We start from the raw sequence: 25,035 nt of genomic DNA, 5'->3' as shown, positions 1-25,035 counted from the left end.
GCACATTTAGGAAGCTCGGCGTCATTCCAATGTCTGGGTCTGAGAGCACTATGAGGCAGCAAGACACACAAGGTATCAAGCGTAAAAAAGAATTTAGCATCCCGGTGTGGATTTTCCCAGGCATAAACGTGGCCTACGCTGGGTGCAGGGACCGCGCGGAACCGGCAGGTGCTTCCCAGTTGAGGACGCAAAGCAGCGGGAGCCCGGGGTCGCCGAGGGTCCGCCTGGGCTTGAGCAGCTCAACGACGGAGGGCTCAGCGGCCCGCGCGCGTGCAGAGACGCGGTCCCAGCTACTCCGCAACTGTACCGTGGCCCCGCGAGCTCCAGCCTCTTCTCGGCTCCGGGAGGGGCGGAGTGAGCGCGGGAGGGGGCGGGGCCACGCAAGGCCGCGCGCCCGCCGCTCGGCTCGGCTCGGCTTGGCTCGGCTCGCTCGGTTCCGGGGTGCGCGGCGCGGGTCCGCCAGGCTGTGGCTACAAGGCCGCGGCGGGGCGCGAGCGCCGCAGGTGACCGGGGCTGGGAGCTGCGTGCGCGGGCGGTGGCTGAGGAGCTGGAGGCGGGCCCTCGCTCTCGGCCCAGGCTCTACGGGCTGAGGAGACGAGGCGAGCCAAGGGCTCGGGGCATCCACTTGACAGCCGGCGGCGCTCGCGGCCCTCAGCATGTTCCGCGAGGCGAGAGTTTTCCTCCCGCCTGTGGGCTGAGGCGGCGGCGGCGGCCCCCGAAACGAGATGCACCTGACGGGCGCGGCTTAGAGGACGCGGCAGGCGGGAAGTCCCGGCCGCCAGCGGGAGGGCTTTCGTTGCCGGGCCGCCGCCGCCTCCCGCCGCCGCCGCGGGCCCGAGCGGGAGCGGCGGGTGGGCGCCCCGACATGGCGGCCCGGAGCGCCCCGAGCTGCCACCTGCGGCTCGAGTGGGTGTACGGCTACCGGGGCCACCAGTGCCGCAACAACCTCTACTACACTGCGGCCAAGGAGATCGTATACTTCGTGGCGGGGGTCGGCGTGGTGTACAGCCCGCGGGAGCACAGGCAGAAGTTCTACCGGGGCCACAGCGACGACATCATCAGGTACCGGGGAGCGGGGGCCGCCGCCGTCACCCTGCGAGCCGCTCCCGGAGTTTGCACCCGCGGGCCCCTCTGGACGCCGTGACCGCTCCTGCACGGAGCATCACCCCGAGGGGAATCCGCAGCTGTCTCTCTGGTCCCGAGTCCACCAGTTAACACCCTGCAAACGCCTTTCCCCTCTTCCTCGTCTAGGGACTCTCTCTCGGGTCCGTGCGGGAAGATAAGGTCGGCGGATCCACCGGGCACCCGGTTTGACGGCGTTGTCCCCTTTCCCACTCCATCAAAATTACGAAAACTGCGAAAAGGTTATTTTGGTGGCACTTTATTCCGTTAGATCCTGTGAGAAATTTCTTATTAAATGCATTCTTAAAGCACTCGGTGTGGGGGGAAATCCTTTACCTAATAAAGGACTGATGGAAGCACAGCAAGCCGTGGGCTGCTCCGGGGCAACGCGCCCAGGGTGGCGTCCTGAAGGGCTCTCACCTCCTGGCCGTAATTATTAGTTCAGGTTTCACCGCCTGCTATTATCAGCAGAAACCCCGGGCAACCTCCAGGCAATTCATTGGATGTTAAAATGTACACACCTGAAGGCAATTTAAGGCAGGTCTTATCTGAAGAGGCTGCTGAAAATAACTTCACTGATTTCCAGTTCATCTTCATTAAAATACTCCTCAATAAGCTACTTCTGTATTTTCTTAAAATTAAATCGCAATTGGGGGGCTATTTTTAGTCTTCCTTGGACAATAACTCAAAGTTGGTCCCAGTGCTTGTTGACATTTCTTTAGTGAGCGGTATATTTGAAATGTAATTTTCAATCAGTGTCTTAGTACAACTTTTGTGGTAAAGTCAAGAGCTTCAGAAATCATTCTAGGCCACTGATTATTGCCTCAAGCACAGCATTTTTTGTCCTTTACAGAGGAAAATATATTAAAAGCAATTGAGAATATGTTTGTGTGGTGCTCTTGGGGTTTTATCAAAGATTCTATGATTTGGGTTTGGTTACAAAATGTTATTCCCTCATGTATGTTGCACAAGATTTAAATTGGGCATTTCAAATACGGTACCTTCGTTTGAAGTCTTGTAGGCAAGAAGCCCTGGTACTTAAATTCCACAAATAAAGTTGTTCTTCTGTTTTGCGTCTCTGTACATCTATAATATGTAAGAGGGAAAGGATGCCTAGGACAAACAAAGGTAGGGCAAGATGGAGTAAAGATAAGAAAAGACAAAATTGAGATTGCAGAATAAGGAATGAGGTGGTGCTATGTATTCAGTTGGTTTTTTTTTTGTTTGTTTTTTTTTTGGACACCAGAGTGCTTTTTCAGATTGTATTTAATGTATTACTTTGAAAAGGTAACTGATAAGTCATTTCATTTTTCTCAAGCTGGGACTCTGTATCGTGGTGATTAGGGTTACAGACCTATTAGCCCAAATTGCTGATGGGAAAACAAAACTAAACTAAACCCGTAGTAATTATTTATCTTCTTATTTATCCTAAGAGTAGAGTTTACCCCAGTGTCTTGTCTTTTTCCCTAATCCTTTCAAGTCTCTCTTCTTATCTGTATGTTAGGTCTCCCAAAGTACCAGGCATAGTAGCTTTACCTAGTTGGAGCAGCCTTAACTGAATGAAGCCCTGCTCCAGATAATTTAGTCTGTTAGGGTGAATTCAGCTGGTGGAGTAAATAAAGGATTTTGAGGTCTTTTCGTGGCACACTTGTATTGTTTTTACTCCTTGGGGGTTATGAGAGCAGTATAGCACTAAGGTCTTCTGAAACTAGATATGATTTATTTGGTGAGGTAAATTACATCTTGTTCTAGCAGTAATTAGAAGCTGTATTATATGTCACACCGCTTAAATTTCATAATTGTGTTTCAGTAAACTGTAAGGAAGGTAATACTTTGACTTTCTTTTGGTATAGTTGCACAACTCATACAAAACAACAAACATACTCGAATTTCTCATAGTTGAATACATGCTTATGATTTTATCCAAATGACACATCTTTAATGTATAACAATGAAAATAAGTTTCCTGAAAAGTTTCAATGAGGTGGTAAAATCTGAATCATACAGCATCTTGAAATAGAAATTGGTGGCACAAATTTAATATCATACTGAGAATATAATTTAGGAATCCGTGAAAGGGCTCTGGACATTTTATTTCAAATAGTAATGACAGATCATTCATGTTTGTGAAATATATTGAGCAAGTATTAAAACTTCTGAATATTTTTTCAATTCAGTGTTTGACTTGCGAGTATAGAAACAACTCTAGTAATTTTTAAATTATGCCACAGCAGAAGATGTAATATTCACAAATGTGATGCATAGTGAAAACCAATGTTGCTGTAACCTTAGCTTTAGTAATAAAAAGTCAGTGCTGTTTTCATCATCTGTTTTGTTTCCACCTTTGCCTGAAACTTATGTAAAACTTATTGTTCAAATATTACTTAGTCTGAGGATAGAACTGTTCCAGAATGAGCAGATCATTGTCCTCAGGTTTTGAAAATGTGAGTGCAATGGTGGTGGTAAAGGCTGAATCATGACTAGTCTTATCATTTGCTTACTGGTTCTTTGACCATTTTATTATCACCTAGGATTGCCAGTGGTGGTGCCACATGACATTTCATCATTTTCTCAGTGTTGCTTGTAGTTCTCCGTCTTCTTTTTGCCATCTACTTGTGTATACTTCTCTAGTCATTTATCTTTTATATTTATCTCAGTAACTGATTTATATAGCAATTAGTTTCAATGTCAGAAATAATATAGGGCTTTTGGGGTCACTTTTTTGTTCTTTTTCTCAAGTTATATTGATAAAATTCTCTAGTTATTTTATCAATATAAAATGTATAAATCTATAAAATCTGTATCTATAAAAATCTCTAGTCTAGATTTAAGACTAAGTTATAAAATAAGCTACTACCAGTTTTAGCATAAGATGCACCTCTAGACCTTGGTCTGTATTTTGAAACTTTTGCCAGTTGTTAAAAGAATGCGATAGCTTTTTTTTTTTTTTTTTTTTTAAACTGAGACAGGCTCTTGCTCTGCATCACACAGGCTATAGTGCAATGGTGCAGTCACTGCTCACTGTAGCTTTGAAATCTTGGGCTCAAGTGATCATCCCACCTCAGCCTCCCAAGTGGCTGAGACCACAGATGTGGGCCATGATGCTGGGCTATTTTTTTTTTTTTTCGGTAAAGATGGGGTCTCTGTTTGTTGCCCAGGCTGGTGCTGGACTCCTGGGCTCAAGTGATCCTCCCACTTCCGCCTCCCAAAGTGTTGGAATTACAGATGTGAGCCACCGTGTGTAGCCAGAGTGCAATATCTTTTCAAATTTATTATTCTAGGTACTTCCCATAAGCAAATTTTTGCAAAATTGTTCTTAAGGATATTATTGACAGTTTACAAATCATCTATACCAGTGAAGACCATTGATGGAATGTAATTAACTTGGGGCATTTTGTTATTTTACTCTGCTTTCGTTATGGGAGTCAGGGCCCATTGTTTATGTATTATGTAGGTATAGAATTTAGAGTGCTTTTTTTTGTTTTAACATAGTGAAAGGGTCTAACGAGTTGGTGATGAGCTCAAATGACGATGCATCTGAAATATTTTGAAAAGTATACCACACTATATGGTTGCAGGTTAAAATAATAACTGTTCATTGCTTCTATGTATGGCTTTTTTAAAAGACAAAATGAAGGGTATAGAAGCTATTTTCTTTATTTGTGGTAAATCGTGTTCTTAAGAAAAAATACTGACCAAGCCTTATTGTAATTTAGTAAAAATGGTTTTTGACAGCTCAGTATTTATGGTATAGAAACTTAATTTATTCAACGCAAGTCAAAATTGTAATTGGAAAAGCAATTCAGAATGACATTTGCATGGTAGATAGTTTTTTTTGTGTTTATATGGGTTCAGAGTAGCAACTTTTTAAGCTCTGGTAGGAATTACTGGAAACCTACTTGTAGTCTATTTAATGCTTCTAGATACATGTTCATGATTTCCCAAACCTGGTTTATCTTCAAAATAGTTTGAAGAGCTTTTCACCAGTTTCTAGCCTTTTGCTGAAACGCATGAAGTCAGAATCTTCTAGGGTTGGAGCCCAGGAATCTGTTTTTTAAAAAGTGCCTCAGATTATTCTGTTTGGGAAACACATTGCCCCCACCATGCCTAGAATTCTTAACACAAGCCATATGAGAAATGGGCACAAACCCTCTCCTCAAACCTGATACCAGAATTTTCTTAAGCACTGTGCAATATGTAGAAGTAGTGCTTCAAAAAGCATTAGAAAACATATTTAATAAAATGTCCCTGTGCTTAAGTAACTAGAATTAGATGGACTTAACATTTATTTATAGACCATGTAACAATTATATTTGGTAAGATTTCATTTTATGTGTTGCAATATCAAAATATTTATTGTTTTTTAAATATTGCATAATTTAAGGGATAAAATTAAGAGATATTTTCCAGGAAAAGTAGGAATTAACTAGAATAATAGTTGAAATTGTAATAGATGTGTGTTAAGTATATATTCTTTAGGGATAAGCCAGATTATTAGATTTACATTTAATTATTTTCCTTTATTATTTTATAATGTCTTATGTGCAAATATGCAGACAATTAATAAAACATGTTTTGGATATACATTAAGGAAAACGTGGAATAATGAATTATTAGAAGCTATTAAGAACTTTTATTTCAAAGTTTTCTCATCCAAGGAATATTTGTTGAGCTTCTGTTTGGTGCAAGAATCTCTGCCTTAAGATACTCAGAGTTTAGACACAATCAGATACTCAATGAGAATATGTATACTAGGAATAGCACTAATGTACCTGTGATATGGTATGTACATGGGGATATAAAAAGTTCACAATGTTTCTTATAGAATGTAATACCTAAGCTAAGTCTTTGAGGACAATAGGGAGAAGGGTCATCAGAAGAAATGAAAGAAGGTATAGCATTCTGGGAAGAGGTAACATTGTGTGCAGTGGTTTTGTGTTATGAGAGAATATTTGAAAAATTTGCTTATACTATCTTCAGTTCCTTTTCTCCCATTTACTCTTGGCTTTGTTCTGTTTCACCATAGCAGTTCTTGTTGAGGTTACCAGTGACCTCTGCATTGCCAAATCCAGTGGTTATCAGTTCTCATCTTATTTGATTTTTCATCATGATTTGACATAGTTGGTTCATTAGTCCGTTTTCATGTTGCTGATAAAGAGATACCTGAGACTGGGAAGAAAAAGAGGTTTAATTGGATTCACAGTTCCACATGGCTGGGGAGGCCTCAGAATCATGGTGGGAAGTGAAAGGCAGTTCTTACATGGCGGCAGCAAGAGAAAATGAGGAAGATGCAAAAGCCGAAACTCCTGATGAAACCATCAGATCTCGGAGACTTACTCACTGCCATGAGAACAGTGTGGGGGAAACTGCCCCCATGATTCAAATTATCTCCCACCGGGTCCCTTCCACAACACATGGGAATTACGGGAATACAATTCGAGATGAGATTTGGGTGGGGACACAGAGCCAAACCTTATCAGTTGGTTACTCACACCTTCTTAAGACCCTTTCTTGAGTGGCATTTGGGACATATCTATTTCTTGGTTTACTTGTTCTTTCAGCAAATATTTACTGAACACCTATTATTTGCCAAAGACTATTCTTATCACTAGAGATATGGCAGTGAACCAAACAGATAAAATTGCCCACCCTTATGGAGCTTTTATCTACTGGGTGGGGAGACACAGAATAAAGAAGGTAAATTTTATATATGTGTATACATTTTTATATATGCTTGTATATATGTATAGTTTGTAAGGGCTAAGGAAAACAAGGTGAGAAAATGCGATAGAAACTATTGGGAAGAGTTTAGATAGGTGTTTAGATAGGGTGGCCAGGAAGACCTCACTGTAAAGGTGACACTTAAGTAGAGACTAGGAGGTGAGGTAATGTGCTGTGTGGATATCTGAGGAAAGGGCATGTTAAGTAAAGGGACTATCAAATGCAAATGCCCTGAAGCAGAATGCCAATATTTTTGAGGAACATAGTAAGAATGTTAGTGTGGCTGGAGCAGAGTGAACTTGAAGGAAAGTAGTAAGAAATGAGGTCTGATGAGCTATGGTGGTGGGGGCAGATTTTATAGGCTATTGAGAGGATTTTCACTTTCCCATCTGAGAATGGAAGTTATTGAAACTATTTAATCAAAATAGTGACATAATTTGACTTACGGTTTAGCAAAGTCACTCTGGTTTCTATGTTGAGAATGGACTGAAGAGAGGGAGGGGCAGGATGGAAGCAGAGAGACCACTTAGGGGACTGTTGCAGTAATCCAGTCAGGAAGTATTGGTGACTTGGACTGGGGTGGTAACAGTGAAAGTAGTGAGAAAAGAGCAAATTTTTATGTATTTTGAAGATAGAGGTAGCATGATTTACTAATGGATCACATATAAATTGTGAGAGAAAAGAAAGGTCAGTGATGATCACAGAATTTTGGTCAGAACAATTGGAAGAATGGAGTTGCTGGCTACTGAATTGGGAAACAGTGTTGGAAGAGCAAGTTTTATATTTTGGACAGAAGGAAAGATCAACAGCTCTGTTTTATTTTACTAAATTTATTTTAAATTTTTCTGGGTACGGAGTGAGTGTATCTATTTATGGGGTACATGAGATGTTTTGATACAGGCAAGCAGTGTGAAATAATCACATCAAGAATTGGGTAACCTTCCTCTCAAGGCTTTATCCTTTGTATTACAAAGAATCCAGTTGCAACCTTTTAGTTATTCTAAAATGTACAATTAAATTATTACTGACTATAGTCACCCTGTTGTGCTATCAAATGGTCTTATTCATTCTAACTCTTTTTTGTACCCATTAAGCATCCCCACTTCCCCCTGAGTCCTCCACTACCCTTTCCAGCTTCTGGTAACCATCCTTCTACTCTCTATGTCCATTAGTTTAGTTGTTTTGATTTTTAGATCCCACAAATAAGTGGGAACATGCGATGTTTGTCTTTCTTTGCCTGGCTTATTTCACTTAACAATCTCCAGTCCCATCCATGATGTTGCAAATGACAGGATCTCATTTTTTTATGGCTGACTAGTACTCCATTGTATATATATACCACGTTTTCTTTATCAGTTCATCTGTTGATAGACTCTTAGGTTGCTTCTGAATCTTAGCTATTGTGAACAGTGCTGCAAGAAACATTGGAGTGTGGATATCTCCTTGATATCCTGATTTCCTTTCTTTTGGGTATATGCCCTGCAGTGGGATTGCTGGATCATATGGTAGCACTATTTTTAGTTTTTTGAGAAACCTCCAAACTGTTCTCCATAGTGGTTGTATGAATTTACATTCTCCACATCCTTTCCAGCATTTGTTACTGCCTGTCTTTTGGATATAAGTCATTTTAACTGGGGTGAGATGATATCTCATTGTAGTTTTGATTTGGAATTTTTATTATGGCTTTGATCTTATTTGTTATTGGTCTGTTCAGGTTTTGGGTTTCTTCCTGGTTCAATCTTGGTAGGTTGTATATGTCTAGGAATTTGTTCATTTCTTCTAGATTTTCAAATTTAGTGGCATAGAGTTGGTCATAATAGCCACTAATGATCCTTTGAATTTCTGCAGTATCAGTTGTAATGTCTCCTTTTTCATTTCCAATTTTATTCATATCTTCTTTTTTTTTTCTTAATGTGGCTAAAGGTTTGTCAGTCTTGTTTAACTTTTTTTAAAACAACTTTTTGTTTCATTGAAATTTTGTATTGGTTTTTTAAAATGTCAATTTCATTTATTTCTGCCCTGATCTTATTTCTTTCTACTAATTTTGGGTTTGGTTTGCTCTTGCTTTTCCAGTTCTTTAAGATGTATCATTAGATTGTTTATTTGAAGTTTTTCCTTTTTTTTGATGTAGGCACTTACAACTTTAAACTTCCCTTTGAGTACTGCTTTTGCAGTATCCCATAAGTTTTGATATGTTGTGTTTCCACTTACATTTGTTTCAAGAAATTTTTCAGTTTCCTTTTTAATTTCTTTATGGACCCACTGGTCATTCATGAGCATATTGTTTAATTTCCACATATTTGTATTCCTCTTGTTATTTCTAATTTTATTCCATTGTGGTCAGAGAAGATGCTTGATATTATTTCAATTTTTTTCAACATTTTAAGACTTTTCTTATGACCCAACATACAGTCTATCCTTGAGAATAATCCATGTGCTGAGGAAAAAATGTGCATTCTGTAGCCATTAGATGAAATATTCTGCAAATATCTATTAGATCCATTGGGTCTATAGTGCACATTAAGTCAAATGTTTCTTTGTTGATTTTCTGTCTGGAATATCTGTCCAGTGCTGCAAATGGGTTGTTGAAATCTCCAGCTATTATATTGGGGCCTGTCTCTCTCTCGAGCTCTAATAATACTTGCTTTATATATCTGAGTGCTCTAGTGTTGGGTGCATATACATTTAAAATTGTTATATCTTCTTGCTGAATTTGCCCCTTTGTCATTATATGGTGACTTTGTCTCTTGTAGTTTTTTGACTTCAAATCTATTTTTTCTGGTATAAATATAGCTACTCCTGCTCTTTTTTGGTTTCTATTGGCATGGAATATCTTTTTCCATCCTTTTATTTTCAGTCCATGTGTGTATTTATAGGTGAGGTGTGTTTCTTGGATCAGTGGACGATCCATTGATCTGTTCCATTGATCTGTTCCAATGGATCTTCCATTGATCTGTTCATCCATTCACCTACTCTATTTCTTTTGATTGGAGATTTTAGTCCTTTACATTTACACCATCCTCCAGACTGTGGCTGTCTTTTCACAGCTCTACTAGGCAGTGCCCTAGTGGAGCTGTGTAGGGGATCCAACCCCACATTTGTGTGTGGGGGCTCCAACCCCACATTTCCTTTATGCACTTCCCTAGCAGAGGTTCTCCATGAGGGCTCCGTCCCTGCAACATACCTCTACCTGGACGTCCAGGCGTTTTCTTTTCTTTCTTCCTCTTTTTTTTCTTTTTTTTTGACATGGAGTCTCACTCTGTCTTGCCCAGGGAGGAATGCAGTGGCGCAGTCTTGGCTCACTGCAACCTCCAGCTGTTGGGTTCAAGCGATTCTTCTGTCTCAGCCTCCTGAGTAGCTGGGACTACAGGTGTGTGCCACCACACCTGACTAATTCTGTATTTTTTGTAGAGACAGAATTTCACCATGTTGGCCAGGCTGATCTTGAACTCCTGACCTCAGGTGATCCACCCGCCTCAGCCTCCCAAAGTGCTGGGATTACAGGTGTGAGCCACCGTGCCCCATCCAGGCATTTTCATACATTCTCTGAAATCTAGGCAGAGGTTCCCAAACCTCAGTTCTTGTCTTCTGCACATTTGCAGGACCAACACCATGTGGAAGCTGCCAAGACTTGGGGTTTGCACCCTCCAAAGCCATGGCCTGAGCTGTACCTTGGCCTCTTTTAGCCACAGCTGGAGTGGTGGGGACACAGGGCACCAAGTCTCTAGGCTGTATGTAGCAGAGGTGTCTTGGACCTGGCCCAGGAAACCAGTTTTTCCTCTGAGGCCTCTGAGCCTGTGATGGGAGGGGCTGCCACAAAAGTCTCTGACATGCCCTGGAGATGTTTTCTTCTTTGTCTTGGTGATTAGCCTTTGGCTCCTCGTTCTTATGCAGATTTCTTTAGCAGGCTTGAATTTCTCCCTAGAAAATGGGTTTTTGTTTTCTACTGCATCATCAGGCTGAAAATTTTCCAAACTTTTATGCTCTGCTTCCTCTTGAATGCTTTGTTGCTTAGAAATTTCTTCCACCAGATACCCTAAATCATCTCTCTTAAGTTCAAAGTTCCACAGATCTCTAGGGCAGGGGCAAAATGCTGCCAGTCTCTTTGCATAGTAAGATTGATCTTTACTCCAGTTCCCAACAAGTTCCTCTTCTCCATCTGAGACCACCTCAGGGTGGACCTTATTGTCCATATCACTATCATCATTTTAGACAAAGCCATTCAACAAGTCTCTGGGAACTTCCAGACTTTCCCACATCTTCCTGTCTTCTGAGCCCTCCAAGTCTTTAGGAAGTTCCAAACTTTCCCACATTTTCCTATCTTCTTCTGAGCCCTCCAAACTGTTCTAGCCTCTGCCTGTTACCCAGTTACAAAGTCACTTCCACATTTTTGAATATCTTTACCAATTTACTGAATTAGTTCGTTCTGACACTGCTAATAAAAACATAATCAAGACTGGGTAATTTATAAAGGAAAGAGGTTTAATTGATTCACAGTTCTGCAGGGCTGGAGAAGCCTCAGGAAACTTAAAATTATGGCAGAAGGGGAAGCAAACATGTCCTTCTTCACATGGTGGCAGCAAGGACAAGTGCAGAGTGAAGAGGGGGAAAAGCCCTTTATAAAATCATCAGATCTCATGGGAACTCACTGTCATGAGAACGGCATGAGAGTAATCGTCACCATGATTCAGTTACCTTGACCAGGTCCCTCCCATGTCTGGGGATTATGAGAACTACAATTCAAGGTGAGATTTGGGTGGGGACACAGCCAAACCATATCAGTAAGAAATGCAAAGAGGGGATAAGGATATACAAAAGAAGTGACTATTTTTAGTAATTATAATTAGTGGTAGTATCATTGGTATTGTTATTCTGAGTCTGTGGTGTGTGCAAGGTGGGATAAAACAAATCAGTAATTTGGGGACATTCTGATTTATAAATCTATTACATTTGAGAACCAAAATTCTCAGGATGGAAGAAAAAAAATCAGATGTAACTGTCAAGAACTGTGAAAGTTCTGCAGTTTTACCCTACTGGAAAGTTACTAGGAGCCTATCACAATTTCTTAGATGCTGACAGAACACACCAGCTTCTGGGTCAGAGACAAAAGGATTTATCACTTTATATATGCACAGAAAACAGGATGAGCATTGTATTTGTATCAGTCATCTTTGCCCGCCTAAACCCACAGGGTGATATAGAGGAGCGTAAATTGTGAGTTTGCATCACAGCTAAGTAACCTGGAGTTTAGGGAAACTGAATCTTTTATAATAGGCTGCAAACAAACCTGCTTGTGATGGTTACTTTTCTGTGTCATACTGGCTAGGTTATATAGTACCAGATGATTTAATCAAACATTAAGTGAGCTGTGAAGGTATTTTATAGATATGATTAACATCTTATCAGTTGGCTTTCAGGAAAGGAGATTATTCTTTATAAGGGGCCCCACTCAGCCAGGTGCAGTGGCTCACACTTGTAATCCCAGCACTTTGGGAGGACAAGGCAGATGGATCACGAGGTCAAGAGACGAGACCATCCTGGCCAAGATGATGAAACCCCATCTCTACCAAAAATACAAAATTAGCTGGGCATGGTGGCACATGCCTGTAATCCCAGCTACTTGGGAGGCTGAGGCATGAGAATTGCCTGAATCTGGGAGGCAGAGGTTGCAGTGAGCCAAGATCACGCCTCTGCACTCCAGCCTGGATGACAGAGTGAGACTCCCATCTTAAAAGAAAAAAAAAAAAAAGATTTTTAATAAACATCAACTGCTGCCCTGCCCTATGGATTTTAGACCTGTTGGTCCCCACAATCATGTGAGCCAATTCCTTGAAATAAATCCATTTGTATGTATTCTATTAGTTCTGTTTCTCTGCAGAACCCTGACTGATAAAGTGTCCTTTGTGCTGGAGAGAGATACATTTATTATACTGAACAGTAAACAAATCTACCCTTTGTGCAGAGGGAGATATTATCTTTATTTTTCAAGTCTGTTTGCTATACAAATATCCTTCAAAAAATAGCCTAGAACAAAGACAGTCAATACCTCTGCATTCAAAATTTTCAGAAACATGGGCTGGGTGTGGTGACTTATACCTGTAATCTCAGCACTTTGGGAGGCTGAGGCAGGTGGATCACTTAGAGGTCAGGAGTTCAAGACCAGCTTGGCCAACATGGTGAAACCCCATCTCTACTAAAAATACAAAAATTAGCCGGATGTGGTGGTGTGCTTCTGTAATCCCAGCTACTTGGGATGCTGAGGCAGGAGAATCTCTTGAACCTGGGAGGTGGAGGTTGCAGAGTGAGCCGAGATCACACCACTGCACTCCATCCTGGGCAACAGAGCAAAACGCCATTTCAAAAAAAAATTTTTTTTTCAGAAACCTGAGAGATCCATAGAGAATTATTTCCTCACAGTAACATAGAAGTAAAAATTTTGTAGTTCTGGATTTGAATTGGAAATGTCCATATGAACTCACAGTGTATTGTATATGCATATTTTTTTTTACCTAGTTCTATCCACTGAAAGTTTACAAAACTGACAAAGCCAGTATAGATAGCAAGTCCCAGACTCTGGTCTTAAAATTCATTCCTCAAGATAAAAACTTAAGGATTCATGGAAAAACAGCTAATCCTGGTTTGCGCCTAGAATATCTTGACATCAGAGAGCATAGGACATACAAAAGACTAGTAGGGTGACAAACAGAGTTCCAAGGAGCCAATATGAAGTGACTTGTACATGGGACAATTTGAGCTTTTTAATTAGGGTAAGAATTGCAGTAAATTCAAGTTCAAGGTAGTTGGTCACCTTCTAAAGATGACAGAGAACCAACTCATTTTCTTGGGAATGACGTAAATAAAAGACGTGCCATTATCCCTTGTTAGCCTTTATTATATAAACTGATGATACTATTGGACATTAAGTAATTAGCCATAGGTCTCATAACTTATCAGTGGCAGAAGGCAGGATCTGGTTCAGTTCCCTTTCTGTTGAGTAAATCTATGTTTCTGTGCTATATTTAAACTTCTGATATGATACTCATAGTTTTGCTTTTTCTTTATGGCTTCAGGAAAAAAGATCTTAGAAGAAGGCTTTAATCAGTCAAGATAGACTAAATTTTGGTATGGTAACAAATATCCCCAAAACCTGGATTGCTTAATAACGAAGGTATATTTTTCATACCCATCATTAATTAGTTTCCCTAAGGGTTCTGTTCTTTGTGGTTACTCTTGAACACAGACTAATGGAGCAGTGATTACCTTGAACCTTGATGGTTGCTGGCGCCAGAAGAAAAGAGAGCTCCAAAAATTCTCACATATACAATCTACAATCTAAATGCTTTAGCATGGAAGTAACATTCATTACATAGGCTCTTAACTCATTTGAAAGAAACCCCAAAAACTAATAACATTGTTCCAACTAATCACAAAGAAGCCCAAAAATGAAATCCTGTTATATGCTTAAAAGGGAGAAAACCCAGATATCTTTGATAAACCGCATTATTGATCCCTGAAATATTTAACTTACCACTTTTTTTGTTTTGTTTTGTTTTTGAGACGGAGTCTTGCTCTGTTGCCAGGCTAGAGTGCAGTGGCGCATTCTTGGCTCACTGCAACCTCCGCTTCCCTGGTTTAAGTGATTCCCCTGCCTCAGCCTCCTGAGTAGCTGGGACTACAGGCGTGCGCCACATTGCCCAGCTAATTTTTTGTATTTTAGTAGAGACAGGGTTTCACCATGTTTACCAGGATGGCCTGGATCTCCTGACCTCGTGATCCACCCGCCTCGGCCTCCCAAAGTGCTGGGATTACCGGCGTAAGCCGCCGCACCCAGCCACTTACCACTTCTTCCGCAGTTCTATGTCCAGAAACAGAAAATAACAGAATTGTCCATATAATATATACCTAACGGCAAACCACAGTGGCTTCTGAGAAAAGTCGTACACTCAAAATTGAAGTTTTCAACTCTTGTGTACCTGAAGAGAGCCCCAAACTTGCAGGAATCCATACAATATTAAACAAATCTTTATTGTTATTGATAAGAACTTACTCTTGCTGTTTTGTTATTTTCTTGTTGTTTCATTGTCTTTTTTTCCTTCTTTTGTTCAGGTCTTATTTTAGTTAAGGTGATGTTCTCTGGTGATATGATTTAGTTTTCTGCTTTTTATTTTTTGTGTATCCATTTTATGTCTTTTGGTTTGAGGTTACCATGAGACTTGCAAATACTATCTTATCCATTATTTTAAGCTGATAACAACTTAACACTGTTTGTATAAACAAAGAGAAAACTAAAACTCTATGCCCTAACTTGGTCCCCTCATTTTTAAAAATTTGCTGTATTTTTTGAGACAGGATGTCACTCTTTTGCCCAGGCAGGAGTACAGTGGCACAATCTTGACTCACTGCAGCCTTGACTTCCCAGGCTCAGGTGACCCTCCCACCTCAGCCTCCTGAGTAGCTGGGACTACAGGTGTGTGCCACCATGTCCAGCTAATTTTTGTAGTTTTTGTAGAGATGGATTTTTCCATGTTGCCCAGGCTGGTCTTGAGCTCCTGAGCTCCAGCAATCTGCCTGCCTCAGCTCCCAAAGTGCCGGGATTACAGGCATGAGCCACTGTGCCCGGCCCATCCTCCTGCTTTTTAACTTTTTGTTATTTCTATCTTATTGTACTGCCTATGTCTTAAAAAGTTGTTGTAGTTATTATTTTTATTGGTTCATTTAGTCTTTCTACTTAGTATAAGAGTAGTTTACACGCCACAGTTGCAGTGTTATAGTATTCTGTGTTTTTCTGTGTACTTACTATTACCAGTGAGTTTTGTACCTTCAGAACTCACTTGTGATTACTTATTGCTCATTAATGTCCTTTTCTTTCTGATTGAAGTACTTCCTTTAGCATTTCTTGTAGGACAGGTCTGGTGTTGAAATCCCTCAGCTTTTGTTTGGGAAAGTCTTTGTTTCTCCTTCATGTTGAGGGATAATTTTACCGGATATACTATTCTAGGGTAAATTTTTTTTTACTTCAGAACTTTAAATATGTTATGCCACTGTCTCCAGGCTTGTAAGGTTTCCACTGTAAAGTCTTCTGCCAGATGTATTGGAGCTCCGTTGTGTGTTGTTTCTTTCCTCTTGCTTCTTTTAGGACCCTTTCTTTATCCTTGATCTTTGGGAGTTCGACTATTAAATGCCTTGAAGTAGCCTTCTTTGGGTAAATCTGCTTGGTGTTCTATATCCTTCTTGTACTTGGATACTGATATCTTTCTCTAGGTTTGGGGATATCTTTTTCTGTTGTTATCACTTTGAATAAACTTTCTACTCCTGTCTCTTTAGCTCCTCTTTAAGGCCAGTAACTCCTTTATTTGCCCTTTTGAGACTATTTTCTAGATCTTGTAGGGGTGCTTCATTGTTTTGGTTGTTGTTTCTGTTTGTTCATTTTTGAGACAGGGTCTTGCTCTGTCACCCATGCTGGAGTGCAGCAGTATAATCTCAGCTCACTGAAACCTCTGCCTCCCAGACTTAAGTGAGCCTCTCACCTTAGCCTTCTGAGTAGCTGGGACTACAGTCATGTGCCACTATGCCCAGCTAATTTTTTTTTTTTTTTTGGTAGAGACAGGGTTTTGCCATGTTACGCACGTTGGTCTTGAACTACTGGCTCAAGCAGTTCATCTGCTTCGACTTCCCAAAGTGCTGGGATTACAGGTGTGAGCCACCATGCCTGACCCAGTTCATTGTTTTTTATTTTTTCTTTTGTCTTCTCTGATTAAAATAACCTGTCTTCAGACTCACTAATTCTTTCTTCTGCTTGATAAATTCTGCTATTAAAGGACTCGGATGCATTCTTCAGTATGTCAATTGTATTTTTTCAGCTCCAGGATTTCTGTTTGGTTCTTGTAAATTATTTCAGTCTCTGTTAAATTTATCTGACAGAATTGTGATTTCCTTCTCTGTGTTATCTTCAGTTTCTTTGAGTTTCTTCAACACAGCTATATTTTGAAGTCTCTTTCTGAAAGGTCACATCTCTCTGTTTCTCCAGGATTGGTCCCTGGTAGCTTATTTAGTTCTTTGGTTAGGTCATGTTTTCTTGGATGGTGTTGATGCTAGTAGATGTTCTTTGGTGTCTGGGCATTGAAGAGTTAGGTATTTATTGTTGTCTTCACTGTCTGAGCTTGTTTGTACCTGTCCTAGGGAAAGCCTTTCCAAGATATCTGAAAGAACTTGGGTGTTGTGATCTAAGCTGTATCTGCTTTAGGGGGCACTCCAAGCCCAGTAATGCTGTAGTTCTTGCAGACTCATAGAGGTGCCACCTTGATGGTCTTGGACAAGATCCAGGAGAATTCTCTGGATTATCAGGCAGGCACACTCTTACTCATTTCTCTTACTTTCTCCCAAGCAAATGGAGTCTCTCTCTCTCTCTCTCTCTCGCTCTTTCTATTCTGAGCCACCTAAAGCTGGGGGTGGAATGACATAATCACCCTTGTGGCCACCACCACTATGATGGTGCTGGGTCAGACCTGAAGACAGCACAGCACTGTGTCTTGCCCAAGGCTTGCTGTAATCAGTCCCTGGTTACTGCCTATGTTTGCTCAAGGCGCTGGGGTTCTACACTCAGGTGGTAAAGCCAGCCAGGCCAGTGTACTTCCCTTCAGCGCTGTGAGTTCCCCCAGGCTTGGGTGGGTCCAGAGGTACCATCCATGAGTCAGGGACTAGAGTCAAAAACCTTAGAAGTCTACCCGGTGTTCTGTTGTACTGTGGATGAGCTGGCACTCAAACCACAAGGCACAGTCCTTCCCACTCTTCTCTCTAAAGACAGAGGAGCCTCTCCCTACAGCCACTGCCTGCCACCACAGGCCACGGAGAGCACTACCAGACTACTGCCAATGTTCCCTTAAGGCCCAAGGGCTCATAAGTCAGCTTGTGGTGAATGCTGCCTGGTCTGCGACTCACTTTTCAGGGCAGTGGGCTCCCTTCTGCCCCAGGGCAGGTCCAGAAATGCCATCCAAGAGTCAGGTTCTGGAATTGGGGACCCAAAGATCCCACTTGATGATCTACCCACCCCTATGGCCATGCTGGTACCTAAGGTACAAGACAAAGTCTTCTTTACTTTTCTCTCCGCTTTTCTCAAGCAAAAGGAGTTTCGCCCCATGGCCACCACAGCTGGTAATGTGCTGTATCTTACCTGAAGCCAGCAAGCCTCAGAGGCTCACTCAAGGCCCTTGACATAGTACCTGGGTATTGCTACTGGTTATTCAGGGCCCAAGGGCTCTTCAGTTAGCAGTTGGTGAATGCTGCCGGGAGTAGGTCCTTCCCTTCAAGGCAGTAGATTCCCTTCTGTCCTAGGGAATAAAAATGTCATCTGGTAGCTAGGGCCTGAAACGGCCTCATGACTTTGACCAAGCAACTCTGTTTTAGAAGTGTTCTGTTTGAGATTATCTGATAGACAACGAAGTGGGGTTTTAAATTAGGCTGTTGAACATACATGTCTATAATTCAGGGAAGCAATCTGAGCTGGTATAGATTTGAATGTTATCAGCATACAGACAGTATTTAAGGCCATGAACCTAGATGAGACCACTGAAGGAGTGAGTTTAGATAAAGGATCTAATAAATGGATTCTTGTGGCACTCCAACATTTTAATGTAGGGGAGATGAAGAACTGACAAAAATGTGGCCAGAGAAACACGAGAAAAACCAAGAGTATAGGATCATGGAAGTCAAGTGAAGAGTATTTCAGGGAGAAAGGAGTAATCAGCTGTGTCAAATAAGATGAGGACTGCTTCACCTTAGCTAAGTTTTGCCATAATTATATTGTAATCATAAGACTCCCCAAAAGACTGTGTATGCCCAGGGGAAAAGGAAGAGCAGGAAGAAGATGAGAAAATGAGTCATGTCATTATTGGTACACAAAATTAGCCTCTTTCAAGATTCCTTCCAATATATAACTATTATGTATTCATAACATTTCTTAAAAACAGATTTGTTCCAGCAGTTTCTACTTTACTTGGTTATTAAAAAATGACACATAGCTGGCAGCCCTGGATTGTTGCTTCTGAAAAGTGTGGTCTTCAGACTAGCAACGGCATCACCTGGAAAGTTATTAAAAAATACGAATTCTCTGGGCTCACTCCAGATCTACCAAATTAGAAACTCTAGGTGTGGAGCCCAGTAATCAGTTGTGTGGTTTTGTTTTTTGTTTTTTGTTTTCTGTTTTTTGCTTTTTTGAGACAGAGTCTCGCTCTTGTTGCCCAGGCTGGAGTGCAGTGGCATGAACTCGGCTCTCTGCAACCTTCGCCTCCTGGGTTCAAGCGATTATCTTGCCTCAGCCTCTCAAGTAGCTGGGACTACAGGCACCTGCCGCCACGCCCAGCTAATTTTTGTATTTTTAGTAGAGATGGGGTTTTACCATGTTGGCCAGGCTGGTCTTGAACTCCTGACCTCTGGTGATCTGCCTGCCTTGGCCTCCCAAAATGCTAGGATTACAGGCATGAGCCACCATGCCCGGCCCCAGTAATAAGTTTTTATCACCTCCAGGTGATGTCAATATAATCTAAAATTTGAGAACACTGCTCCAGATTCCTGATTCTCAACCCTGGCTGCTTAATAGAAAGTTAAAAGAAAACAAACAAAATAAAACCACCAATAGCCAAAGAAATTGTGATTTAATTTGTTTAGGTTGGGGTCCAGGTATCGTTTGTTGTTTGCTTCTGTTTTTAATTTTTAAGCTTCCCAAATGATTGTAATATGCAGACAGGGTTGAAAACCACTGCTCTGGATTTAATAGTAATCCATGTTCAGGTGCTGGGCTAGGAGTCAACCTGAAAAAACCTCAGGACCTAGCCAAATCCATTCATTTACTATTACGCGTTATATGACAATGTGGGTAAGTACTGGGACCTCCTTAAATACTTTGGGCTTCTTGCCTAAGGCCCTCCCACACTGGATATTCCCTATTTGGAGATTTATTACCAAGCAAAGTTTTTGTTTTCTGTTGGTGGATCTGTTCAGTGTCATCATGAGCTGAAAACACTGAAAGACAGATATCCTGCATTATCAGTCCAGAAAAATGCTTGCTCGCAGGGGACCTGGAAGGTCATAATTATGTGCATCCTGTATGATATCAAGTGAGGTGTACTGTGACCCAATGCCTCAGGTGATGATTTCAGCAGACTTGTGGAGTAGCTGCAGTGGGTTTGGCTGAATTTAAAGGTAAATTGGATTGTTAAAAGATCAAGTGAAACATAGTGCCCGCCTTGTAACACTGGCATGCAGATACCTCTGAAGGAGTAAGCATGAAGGGAAACATGAAATAATTAGAGTAATGGACAGAATATGTTGGGATGACTAGGAGTAGTTAGGGAAAGCTTCTGTGGGCAAGTTATATTTGCCCCAAAGCATGAATAATATGAATGCGAGAAAGATTTGGGAGGTCATTCCAGACAAAGATTTTGATAGCATAATGAGCTTGGCCATTTTAAGGGACAGAAAGGCCAGTGTGGCTGGAGAGTAGTGAACAAAAGGAAAAATGGTAGGAGCTAAGGTTTGAGAAGTAGGTGAGGGTATATCTTTTTTTTTTTTTTTTTTTTTTTTTGAGATGGAGTCTTGCCCTGTTGCCCAGGCTGGAGTGCAGTGGCACGATCTCGGCTCACTGCAACCTCCGCCTCCCAGGTTCAAGCGATTCTTCTGCCTCAGCCTCCCCAGTAGCTGGGATTGCAGGCACGCACCACCACACCTGGCTAATTTTTTGTGTCTTTAGTAGAGACGGGTTTCACCACATTGGCCAGTCTGGTCTTGAACTCCTGACCTCGTGATCTGCCCGCCTCAGCCTCCCAAAGTGCTGTTCCAGGCATGAGCCACGACTTCCGGCCAAAGGTATATCTTACAAAGGCTTGAAAGTGCCATCTTAGATAGTTCAGGTTTCATTCTAATTCAGTAGGAAGCTATTGGTTTTTTTACCGAGGTAAATGATGAGATCAGATTTATGTTATTTTTAAAAGATCACTCTGGCTATGTTGAGAAAGCTCTAAAGGGAAGCAGTAGAGGAATAACGGTAGGTAGACAGAAGGCTACTGAAGTAGTTGTGATATAAGATGAATGCTGGTTCAGATTAAGATTGTAGCAGAAATGATGGTGATGATAGAGCCAGTAGGACAGGCTAATAGAATGCATGAGATGAGTGAGGAAAAGATAAGTAGTGAGGATGAAATTTAGCTTCTTGGTCTGAGCAATTGAATGGATGGTGATACCACTTACTAAGGGAAGGAGGAGCAGATTGGAAAGGTAAGGAGGAAATCAGATTCTCTTTAGGATGAATTAAATTTGAGGAATGTATCCATTGTGCTGACCTAGAGATACAGGGTTGGGAGTTATCACGGTCTATATGCATTTAAAGCTGTGGGATTGGATGAAATCACCTGGGAAAGGTGGGGAAAACAGCCAAGACAAAGCCCTCATACACTTTAACATTCAGAGGTGGGGTGCAGGAGATAGTGCCTACCAATGGAGACAGAGAAGGAAGGGCTGATAAACTGTGAAGTCAGGAAGCCTAGAGAGGAAAGTCTTTCAAAAACGTGAGTGGTCAGTTATGTCAAATACTACTGAAAAGTGGAGGGGAATAAGGATATACAGTTTATCATTAGGTTTGGCAATGTCATACATGACCTGGAAAAAACTTTCAGTGAAGGAGAAGAGATGAATGCCTACTTGAAGTATGTTGACACAATAAAGGGAGTGAAAAAGATGAGACACCTCTTTTGAGAAGTTTTGCTTTGAATGAGGAGCAGAGAAATGGGATGATGGGTAATTGGTCAAGGGAATTGTTTTTTAATGGGTATATTTGAATGGTAATAGGAATGACTCAGTAGTGAGGAAGCAATAATTCCAGAAAGCATAGTTCTAGGAGTAAAGTACTTGAAACTAAGGAGAATAGGACCTAGAACACAAGCAGAGAGTTCAAGGAATACAGACATGAAGAGAAGTCAGAGTCTGCCAGTACAGTTAGATTAGTGAATTTCATGGGAACGAAGTTCCTTTAATTCCATCTATGTTAATCATTAAGTACAAGACAGGCTTATCTGCTGCAAGGCAGAGGTTGATAGTGGGGAACTGTGCTCACGTGGGAGTTTGGAGGTTGAGAGAGGGATGCACATTTATCAGCTAAGTGTCAAATAGAGTTGTCTACTAGTGTACAGTTCTCATTTGAGATGTGTGAGATAAATGTAAAGGAACATTGATATATTTGCATGTAAAAATGGAGATTTATGAAGAAGATGATAGCTCACTTTATGTTTGTTTAACATGTTATTTCCTTATAGTTATGATAAATTTAGAGATTAAATACTTAAAGCAACTTAATATGTACTTGTGGGATTTGATGACAGTGCTTATATCTAATTAATTTCCATTACTCAGCAATATTAATAGGAAGAAGAACTTTTAAAAATCTGTTCTTTCCATATATTTCAGATGATAGTGTCACAATATGGATGGGTAATAATCTTGCTAAATGTTTTAGAATGGGAATATACCTTCAGATGATTACATCTGTCATTTGTCTCCCAAATTAATCCATAAATGTTGAGTTTTTACTATATGTTCAGCAATATACTAGGCATTATGTGGATAAAACTTAACTATAAGATATTAAGTTAACCTGAAGGATACCTGAACACAACACTCATGCTTTCATTCTCATTAAGAAAATTGGACCAATCGGAAGAGAATCTTCAGATTCCAACTGTCCAAAAGCAATACATTCAGCTCCTATCCAATATTAACCCTGCTGCTTGTATACTAGATCCCACTCTTTTTTCCCTGTTTCAGAAACATTCTTATCTTAACCTACATCAGCATTTTTTCTCTGTACTGAATGGTCTCTTGTCAACAAATGATGTGGAAAAGCAACGGAATATCTATTATGAGGAAAAAATGAACCCCAGCATATACCTCACCATATATAAAATTTAAAAGGTGAGAGGTAAAACTATAAAATTTCTAGAAAAAGCATAGGAAATAGAACACAAAAAGCATGAATTATAAAAAGTAAAATTATAAATTGAACCTCATTAAAATAACTTATCAGACCTCCAGGTAACTGAAGACAACGGCAGGCATGTAGTAAGTAACCTCCCAAAATCTCTTCTCCAGACTTTCTGTGCAAACCCCAGCATTACTTAAACAGAGAATACCAAAACTGCAAAATGACCGTAAGTAAAAACAGAAAAAGAAACAAATTTCAGCTGCCGTTTCACAAACGCTCTTTCCTCTCCTCTGCTGCTGAGCTTTGTTACGAACAATGAACCTAAATAACTGAAAAACAGTGTCCTAACCGTATCTTAACTATAAGGATAAAGACCAAAAAAAAAAAAAAAACTGCACATAATTCTATAATCTAGTTAGTAAAATTGTCCTCCACAGGGCTACCAATTCTGAACTGTCTTTGTGTCTACTAAAGTAAATAGACCATAGATCATGAGAGCCTAGTTTCTCACTCTTGGAGTAAGAAGTTATAAATAAAGGGAGAAGTCTTAAATGAGCCCTGTGGTTTCGGATTAGAATCTGAAGTGTTGATATGAATTCATGATTTTTAAATACTTAGATACAGAATGTATCTATGTATACAGACTATAGAATGTATGCATGGGTTAGTATACATAACTGTATTTCCTAGTTGAGACAATCTGGCCTGTCACCTATTTTTTGTAAATAAGGTTTTATTGGAATTCAGATACGACTATTTGTTACCTCAGTATTTTACAATTGCATTTTTATTACTGCCCCCTAAGGAGCCCTTTTAGATATTGTATTTTCTCTAAACACCTGTATTAGTCCATTCTCACACTGCTATAAAGAAATACCTGAGACTGGGTAATTTATAAAGAAAAGAGGTTTAGCTGGCTCACAGTTCTGTAGGCTGTATAGGAAGCATAGCAGTTTCTGCTTCTGGGGAGGCTCGGGAAGCTTCCAGTCATGGCAGAAGGCAAAGGGGAAGCAAGGCACTTCACATGGCTAAAGTAGAAGGAAGCGAGGTGGGGAGATCTCATGAGAACCACTATCATGAGAACAGCACCCAGAGGAAGGTGTAAACCGTTCATAAGAAACTACCCCATGATCCAGTTACCTCCTATCAGGCTCCACCTCCAGCATTGGGGATTACATTTCAACATGAGATTTGTTTGGGGACACAGATCCAACTATATCAACGCCCTCACCCACTACAAAATTTTAATAGCACAGATATGCTGTCTATCAGTTCCTGTATTGAATGTATTTCTGTGCTTTATGCAATCAGACCTCTATGCATTTAAGAACTAATTTTTGCCCCTTCGGAGATGATATTGCTCGCAATGGGAATGCGTGGTTTACATATTACCTATGGCTGATTTAGTGTTATAATAGCCCAGTTGAGTAGTTGTGACAGAAACTGTATGGCCCACAGAGCATAAAACATTTACTCTCTAGCCCTTTCCAGAAAAAGTTTGTTAACTTTTGAAATAACATATTCATGTGTTCAAGCTGATATAAATAGATGGGTTAAATAAATAAATAGAAAAGATAACTTCCTTGTAGTAGAATTCTAATTAATAAATGTTGAAGAAAAGAGGGAAAAAAGAGAATCACATTATAGGCCAGGTGCAATGTCTCACGCCTGTAATCCCAGCACTTTGGGAGGCCCAGGCGGGTGGGTCACCTGAGGTCAGGAGTTCGAGACCAGCCTGACCAACATGGTGGAACCCCGTCTCTACTAAAAATACAAAAAATTAGCCAGGCGTGGAGGCGGGCACCTGTAATTCCAGCTACTCAGGAGGCTGAGGCAGGAGAATCACTTGAACCCTGGAAGCAGAAGTTGCAGTGAGACAAGATTGCGCCATTGCACCCCAGCCTGGGTGACAGATCAAAACTCTGTCTGAAAAAAAAAAAGAAGACAATCACATTACGGTTATATTTTAGTAGTAAACGTTACTGACAGAATCCGCCAATAGATCCTAAAATTAGTGGGTGAAAGTTTGAGGCGAGAAATAGGATTTGCATAGTCTCACAGTATCTCCCCTAGCATACTTAGTGACTACAAAGAAAAACTTTGTAGTATCTTTACAGTGGCATGTACTGTTTAACCAAGGGATCGAGGTAAACATCATGAGTAATAATACATATTGACACCCTAAACCTTCTGATACGATGTGCAAAGAAGGACAAATGTAATTT

At 40.8% G+C, this 25,035-nt stretch overlaps 1 protein-coding gene across 8 annotated transcripts in view; it reads left to right on the top strand.

Moving 5' to 3' along the window:
* Window positions 1–421: 421 nt before the first annotated feature.
* Window positions 422–25,035, top strand: part of EML5 (EMAP like 5) — a 209,581-nt gene continuing 184,967 nt past the window's right edge. For 7 of the 8 annotated variants that reach the window (XR_008513154.2, XM_024231451.3, XM_054530353.2 and 4 more), the window contains exon 1: window positions 422–1,062. Coding sequence is in view for 7 of the 8 variants with exons in the window: in XM_024231451.3 (XP_024087219.1) it covers window positions 866–1,062 (197 nt within the window). In the remaining variant the exon portion in view is untranslated. The remainder of the gene's footprint in view (window positions 1,063–25,035) is intronic. The other variant, XM_054530352.2, reaches the window with a different exon arrangement.

The sequence above is a fragment of the Pongo abelii genome, chromosome 15 (genome assembly GCF_028885655.2).
Source record: "Pongo abelii isolate AG06213 chromosome 15, NHGRI_mPonAbe1-v2.0_pri, whole genome shotgun sequence".
Classification (NCBI taxonomy): Eukaryota; Metazoa; Chordata; class Mammalia; order Primates; family Hominidae; genus Pongo; species Pongo abelii.
The sequence above is the reverse complement of the archived record's forward strand: the minus strand, read 5'-3'. Positions and strand labels throughout refer to the sequence as shown.